The 7892-nt window shown below is 41.9% G+C and overlaps 1 protein-coding gene across 1 annotated transcript; it reads left to right on the forward strand.

Moving 5' to 3' along the window:
* The first annotated feature begins 2037 nt into the window (after positions 1 to 2037).
* Positions 2038 to 4937, forward strand: LOC133097461 (pre-mRNA-processing factor 40 homolog A-like). The gene is given in 3 exon segments (XM_061199325.1): positions 2038 to 3061; positions 3063 to 3218; positions 3220 to 4937. Coding segments are annotated over 3 exon segments (2709 nt in total). The 5' UTR covers positions 2038 to 2074; the 3' UTR covers positions 4786 to 4937.
* The last annotated feature ends 2955 nt before the right edge of the window (positions 4938 to 7892 follow it).

Genomic DNA, 7892 nt, shown 5'->3' on the forward strand with positions numbered 1-7892 from the left:
AATGAAACTTAAAAGCTTTTGCACAGCAAAGGAAACCATAAACAAGACCAAAAGACAACCCTCAGAATGGGAGAAAATATTTGCAAATGAAGCAACTGACAAAGGATTAATCTCCAAGATTTACAAGCAGCTCATGCAGCTCAATTACAAAAAAACAAACAACCCAATCCAAAAATGGGCAGAAGACCTAAATAGACATTTCTCCAAAGAAGATATACAAATTGCCAACAGACACATGAAAGAATGCTCAACATCATTAATCATTAGACAAATGCAAATCAAAACTACAATGAGGTATCATCTCACACTGGTCAGAATGGCCATCATCAAAAAATCTAGAAACAATAAATGCTGGAGAGGGTGTGGAGAAAAGGGTACACTCTTGCACTGTTGGTGGGAATGTAAATTGATACAGCCACTATGGAGAACAGTATGGAGGTTCCTTAAAAAACTAAAAATAGAACTACCATATGACCCAGCAATCCCACTACTGGGCATATACCCTGAGAAAACCATAATTCAGAAAGAGTCATGTACCAAAATATTCATTGCAGCTCTGTTCACAATAGCCAGGACATGGAAGCAACCTAGGTGTCCATCATGGGATGAATGGATAAAGAAGATGTGGCACATATATACAATGGAATATTACTCAGCCATAAAAAGAAATGAAATGGAGGTATTTGTAATGAGGTGGATGGAGTTAGAGTCTGTCATACAGAGTGAAGTAAGTCAGAAAGAGAAAAAGAAATACAGTATGCTAACACATATATATGGAATCTAAGGGGGAAAAAAAAAAGGTCATGAAGAACCTAGTGGCAAGATGGGAATAAAGACACAGACCTACTAGAGAATGGACTTGAGGATATGGGGAGGGGGAGGGGTGAGATGTGACAGGGTGAGAGAGTGTCATGGACATATATACACTACCAAATGTAAAGTAGATAGCTAGTGGGAAGCAGCCGCATAGCACAGGAAGATCAGCTCGGTGCTTTGTGACCACCTAGAGGGGTGGGATAGGGAGGGTGGGAGGGAGGGAGATGCAAGAGGGAAGAGATATGGGAACATATGTATATGTATAACTGATTCACTTTGTTATAAAGCAGAAGCTAACACACCATTGTAAAGCAATTATACTTCAATAAAGATGTTTAAAAAAAATTAAAAAATTAGAAAATAATAAAAAAAGAAAGAAAAAAGAGAGTAGCCAAGCCAAAAAGACATCCACCAATTATAACAAGTGCTAAAATCTGTACTTAAAAAAAAAAGAAAAACCGGACAGACAGAACCCTAGGAGAAATGGTAAAAACAAAGATATACAGACAAAGTCTCTCAGAGAAGCATACACATACACACTCACAAAAAGAGAAAAGGAAATGCAAGCTCGTGCCCCAGCAGCCCCAAAGCCGCACCTCCCCGACGCTCGGTCCTAGCGCCCACCCATGCCCTTCTAATACACATTCCCGAACCTATTTGCTTTCTCCCTTCTTCCCCTCTATGCCTGCACTTGCCCTGGCTTCCCTCATTATTGGCAGCTCAGCTCCCCACGCCCTTGCCTCCCTTAACTGCCCTTTCCTCCTTCCTTGTCGCATTGTTCTCTCCGCCCCTACCACAACTTCCCTCCACACCGCTCGGCACGCCTCCTACCCCCACCCTGGCACGCGCTCGCCAGCTGGTGCGTACTGAGCTCGAACCCACTCCTCACGACGCCTCCTCTCGCCTTCCCCGCCCCCTCCCTCCACCTCGAGCCCCGCGTGCACGCATCCGGCCCCGGCCACCGCTAACGCTAGAAACTGCTTACTCCACCCCCACCCCACCCTACCCAACCCTTGGCAGCCTCAGGTGAAGCCTGAGTGAGGCTGAGGCTGGGGGCGAATCGCCGAAGAGCTGCGTGTCGGCAGCGCAGTCTGATTGGACAGCAGGGAAACCTGTCAGCTTATTGGCCCCGCTGATCCCACCCCGTAGTGCAGGGCAGCCTTTAACCTTTAGCCCCAGTGGGCGCCAGCCACTCAGATCGTTTCTCGTTGGTATATGTAGAGACAGTGGCTGCCAGCGGAGCAGTCTGAGTCCAACGATGAGGCCGGGGACGGGAGCCAAGCATGGAGGCCTCATGATGGGGCACCCTGGCATGCATTATGCCCCAATGGGGATGCATCCTATGGGTCAGAGAGCGAATATGCCTCCTGTACCTCATGGAATGATGCCACAAATGATGCCCCCAATGGGAGGACCACCAATGGGGCAAATGCCTGGAATGATGTCTTCAGTAATGCCTGGAATGATGATGTCTCATATGTCTCAGGCTTCCATGCAGCCTGCCTTACCACCAGGAGTAAATAATATGGATGTAGCAGCAGGTACAACATCCAGTGCAAAATCAATGTGGACTGAACATAAATCACCTGATGGAAGGACCTACTACTATAATACTGAAACAAAACCGTCTACTTGGGAGAAACCAGATGATCTTAAAACTCCTGCTGAGCAACTTTTATCTAAATGCCCTTGGAAGGAGTACAAATCTGACTCTGGAAAGCCTTACTGTTACAATTCTCAAACAAAAGAATCCTGCTGGGCGAAACCTAAAGAACTTGAAGATCTTGAAGGATAACAGAATACCACTGTTGCTGGAAGTCTTATTACAAAATCAAACCTGCATGCAATGATCAAAGCTGAAGAAAGCAGTAAACAAGAAGAGTGCACCACATCAACAGCCCCAGTTCCTACAACAGAAATTCCAACCACAATGAGCACCATGGCTGCTGCAGAAGCAGCAGCTGCTGCTGCAGCCAATGCAAGTGCTTCCACTTCTGCTTCTAGTACTGTCGGTGGAACTGTTCCAGTTGTTCCTGAGCCTGAGGTTACTTCGATTGTTGCTATTGTTGTAGATAATGAAAATACAGTAACAATTTCGACTGAAGAACAAGCACAACTTACTAGTACCCCTGCTGTTCAGGATCAAAGTGTTGAAGTGTCTAGTAATACTGGAGAAGAAACATCTAAGCAGGAAACTGTAGCTGATTTTACTCCCAAAAAGGAGGAGGAAGAAAGCCAACCAGCAAAAAAAAACATATACTTGGAATACAAAGGAGGAAACAAAGCAAGCATTTAAAGAATTATTGAAGGAAAAGCGGGTACCATCTAATGCTTCATGGGAGCAAGCTATGAAAATGATCATTAATGAGCCACGATACAGTGCTTTAGCAAAGTTGAGTGAAAAAAAAGCAGGCCTTTAATGCTTATAAAGTCCAGACAGAGAAAGAAGAAAAAGAAGAAGCAAGATCCAAATACAAAGAGGCTAAGGAATCCTTTCAGTGTTTTCTTGAAAATCATGAAAAAATGACTTCCACAACTAGATACAAAAAAGCAGAGCAAATGTTTGGAGAAATGGAAGTCTGGAATGCAATATCAGAACGTGATCGTCTTGAAATCTATGAAGATGTTTTATTCTTTCTTTCAAAAAAAGAAAAGGAGCAAGCAAAGCAGTTGTGAAAGAGAAATTGGGAAGCCTTAAAAAACATACGTGACAACATGGCTAATGTGACATACTCTACTACTTGGTCTGAAGCCCAGCAGTATCTGATGGATAATCCAACTTTTGCAGAAGATGAAGAGTTACAGAACATGGATAAAGAAGATGCGTTAATTTGCTTTGAAGAACACATTCAGGCTTTAGAAAAGGAAGATGAAGAAGAAAAACAGAAGAGTTTGCTTCGGGAAAGGAGACGACAGCGTAAAAACAGAGAATCATTTCAGATATTTTTAGATGAACTGCATGAACATGGACAACTGCATTCTATGTCATCTTGGATGGAATTGTATCCAACAATTAGTTCCGACATTAGATTCACTAATATGCTTGGTCAGCCGGCATCAACTGCACTTGACCTTTTCAAGTTTTATGTTGAGGATCTTAAAGCACGTTATCATGATGAGAAGAAGATAATAAAAGACATTCTAAAGGATAAAGGATTTGTAGTTGAAGTAAATACTACTTTTGAAGACTTTGTGGCAATAATCAGTTCGACTAAAAGATCAACCACATTAGATGCAGGAAATATTAAGTTGGCTTTCAATAGTTTACTAGAAAAGGTAGAAGCCCGTGAACGTGAAAGAGAAAAAGAGGAGGCTCAGAAGATGAAATGAAAAGTATCTGCATTTAAGAGTATGTTGAAACAAGCTACTCCTCCAATAGAATTGGATGCTGTCTGGGAAGATACCTGGGAGAGATTTGTAAAAGAGCCAGCATTTGAGGATATAACTCTAGAGTCTGAAAGAAAACGAATATTTAAAGATTTTATGCATGTGCTTGAGCGTGAATGTCAGCATCATCATTCAAAGAATAAGAAACACTCTAAGAAATCTAAAAAACATCACAGGAAACGCTCCCGCTCTCGATCAGGGTCAGATTCAGATGATGATGACAGCCATTCAAAGAAAAAAAGACAGCGATCAGAGTCTCGTTCTGCTTCAGAACATTCTTCTAGTGCTGAATCTGAGAGAAGTTATAAGAAATCAAAAAAACATAAGAAGAAAAGCAAGAAAAGAAGACATAAATCTGACTCTCCAGAGTCAGATGCTGAACGGGAGAAGGATAAAAAAGAAAAAGACCAGGAAAGTGAAAAAGACAGAACTAGACAAAGATCAGAGTCAAAACACAAATCACCTAAGAAAAAGACTGGAAAGGATTCTGGTAATTGGGATACTTCTGGCAGTGAACTGAGTGAAGGGGAATTGGAAAAGTGTAGAGGGACCCTTTTGGAGCAACTGGATGATGATCAATAAATTATACCAAATATGTTTACAGTATGATTTAAAGTCTAATTCAGACCAGGGATTCTATTTTAAGTTCAATTGAAATAACACTGGGTTTTAATTATATCACAGAAAAAAAAGTGCATTTAAGTATTGTTATTGTGGACTTTATAAAAAGCAAAGGAAATTGAAAATAACTTTTGATTCTGTATCAAGAATCATATTTTCATACAGTCATAACTGTCTTTCTGTGACCCTTCCATAGGGCACTGCAGAATGGATTAAAGGTGGCAATTTACTGATAACTGCAGGTGTCTCTACTTTGTTCTAAAGTCTAAGTCACGAGGTGATTGATTTGATTTACTTTATAGAAGTTGGATTTTGAAGATATATTGAAAATTTTTTGATATCTAGTAGTACAGAAAAAGCACCAGCAACTGATAAAACTGCTTTTTTGTGCACTATCCAACTGATTGAAGCTGATATGATCTTTTAAGGTGAACTCAGACATAGGTGTTCTTAATGGAAACCTGGTAGACCCTTAACTATAGTGGTGCTATTGAGCACTACTATAATAAAGCCACCATTATTTTTTATGAAACATTTAAATACATTTTAAAAAGGCTATTGTGAGGGCATTATTTTGAAGTGATGTTTAAAAAGTTAACATCAAATCAAATTGTAAATTAGCTTAAATATATTGTCTTAAGGACCTACTAAAGAATGTGCCACCAAACTTTAAGTGATGGTTGCAATATCCTTGTCTAAAACAAATCAATGTTGACTTAAACGATTTCTTTAACAGTTGTATTTTTCTTTTTTTTTTTTTAAATCCGATCTTTCTCTTGCTTTTTTTCATTGAGGAAGTCTTTTACCTTCCCTCCTCACTGAGAAGTACTGACTTCGTGGTACACATTATAAAGCATTTCTGATTTGAATATTTTTGTACATTTTTATCAATTATTAAATCTTCTCTTCTAGAAAAAAAAGAGAAAAGGAAAAATATGTGTATATATATGTGTATATATATATATGTGTGTGTGTATATATATATATATATATATATATATATATACACACACACATATATATATATAAAGGAAGAGAGCAACCAAATCAATAAACAAATCTGCCAATGATAATAAGCTCTAAATACTAAACTAAGATAAACAGAAAACCAGAAACAAGCTAGATGCAGAAAGCAAACCCCAAGTCTACAGTTGCTCCCAAAGTCCACCATCTCAATTTTGGGAAGATTCATTGTCTATTCAGGTATTCCATAGATGCTGGGTACATCAAGTGGATTGTGGAGATTTAATCCACTGCTCCTGAGGTTGCTGGGAGAAATTTCCCTTTCTCTTCTTTGTTCGCACAGCTCCTGGGTTTCAGCTTTGGATTTGGCCTTGCCTCTGTATGTAGGTCGCCTGAGGGCGTCTATTCCCCGCCCAGACAGGACAGGGTTAAAGTAGCAGCTGATTAGGGGGCTCTGGGTCACTCAGGCAGGGGGGAGGAAGGGGTATGGAATGCAGGGCGATCCTGCGGCAGCAGAGGCCAGTGTGTGATGTTGCAACAGCCTGAGGCGCACTGTGTTTTCTCCCGGGGAAGTTGTCCCTGGACCCAGGACCCTGGTCATGGCAGGCTGCACAGGTTCCTGGGAGGGGAAGTGTGGATAGTGACCTGCACTTGCACACAGGCTTCTTGGTGGCTGCAGCAGCAGCTTTAGTGTTTCATGCCGGTATCTGGTGTCCATGCTGATAGCTGCGGCTCATGTCCGTCTCTGAAGCTAGTTTAGGCGGTGCTCTGAATCTCCTCTCGTGCACCCTGAAACAATGGTCTCTTGCCTCTCTAGCAGGTCCAGATTTTCCCCCCACTCCCTCCCGGCTAGCTGTGGTGCACTAGCCCTCTTCAGGCTGTGTTCACACAGCCAACCCCAGTCCTCTCCCTGGGATCTGACCTCTGAAGCCCAAGACTCAGCTCCCAGCCTCCACCTACCCTGGCGGGGGAGCAGACTCTCAGGCTGGTGATTGCTGGTCAGCACTGATCCTCTGTGTGGGAATCTCTCCACTTTTCCCTCTGCACCCCTGTTGCTATGCTGTCCTCCATGGCTCTGAAGCTTCCCCTTGGTCCACCCCATGTCTCCACCAGTGAAGGGGCTTCCTAGTATGTGGAAACTTTTCATCCTTCACAGCTCCCTCCCAGAGGTGCAGGTCCCGTCCCTATTCTTTTGTCTCTGTTTTTTCTTTTTTCTTTTGCCCTACCCCAGTATGTGGGGGAGTTTCTTGCCTTTGGGGAAGTCTGAGGTTTTCTGCCAGCATTCAATAGGTGTTCTGTAGGAGTTGTTCCACATGTAGATGCATTTTTGTTGTATTTGTAGGGAGGAAGGTGATCTCCACACCTTACTCCTCCACCATCTTGAAGGTCCCCCTGATCATAGTCATTTTAAATTTCAGATCTGATAGTGCCAACATCCCTGCCACATCTGAGTCTGGTTCTCATGCTTGCTCTTTCTCTTCAAACTGTTTTCTCCCTTTTAGTATAATTTGTACTTTTTTCTTGATAGCTGAACATCATGTACTGAGTAAAAGGAAGTGTGGTAAATAAGCCCTTAATAATGTGGTGGCAACGTATGGGGAATGGAAAGCATTCTGTAGTGTTATAATTAGGTCTCAGTCTTTTAGTGAGCCTGTGCCCTTTGACTGTGAACTTTACAAATGTTTCTCAGTTTTTCCTCCCTTAGATGGGAAAGGATGGCTAGCGTGGACAGGAGTTGGGTATTTTCTTTCCTCATGTGGAAGGGTAGAGAGGGCTAGGGTTGGTATTTCCTATCCCCTGATGTGATTAAGCTCTGAAAAAATACCAGTCATTTAGGCTGTGGTAAGAGTTTCTCTGGAGGGCAGGCCTTGTTAAGAAGAACAAAATGCTCTGGGCAAGTTTCAAAATTGTTCATTTTCCCCTTCTCCTACTGGAAGTATGAGGGGCTTTTTCTCTGAAATGTACTGTGAGAATTTGGTTAGGTTTCTGGAGATAAACTCACAAATTTGTGGGAGTCTCCTTTTGACTGAGTCCCACTGGATTTTTTAACTCTCAGACTTGTCCACACTGCATTTCCAGCAATTCATCAATTATAGTTTAGGTTT

Source organism: Eubalaena glacialis, chromosome 9 (genome assembly GCF_028564815.1).
Source record: "Eubalaena glacialis isolate mEubGla1 chromosome 9, mEubGla1.1.hap2.+ XY, whole genome shotgun sequence".
In the NCBI taxonomy this organism is placed as follows: domain Eukaryota; kingdom Metazoa; phylum Chordata; class Mammalia; order Artiodactyla; family Balaenidae; genus Eubalaena; species Eubalaena glacialis.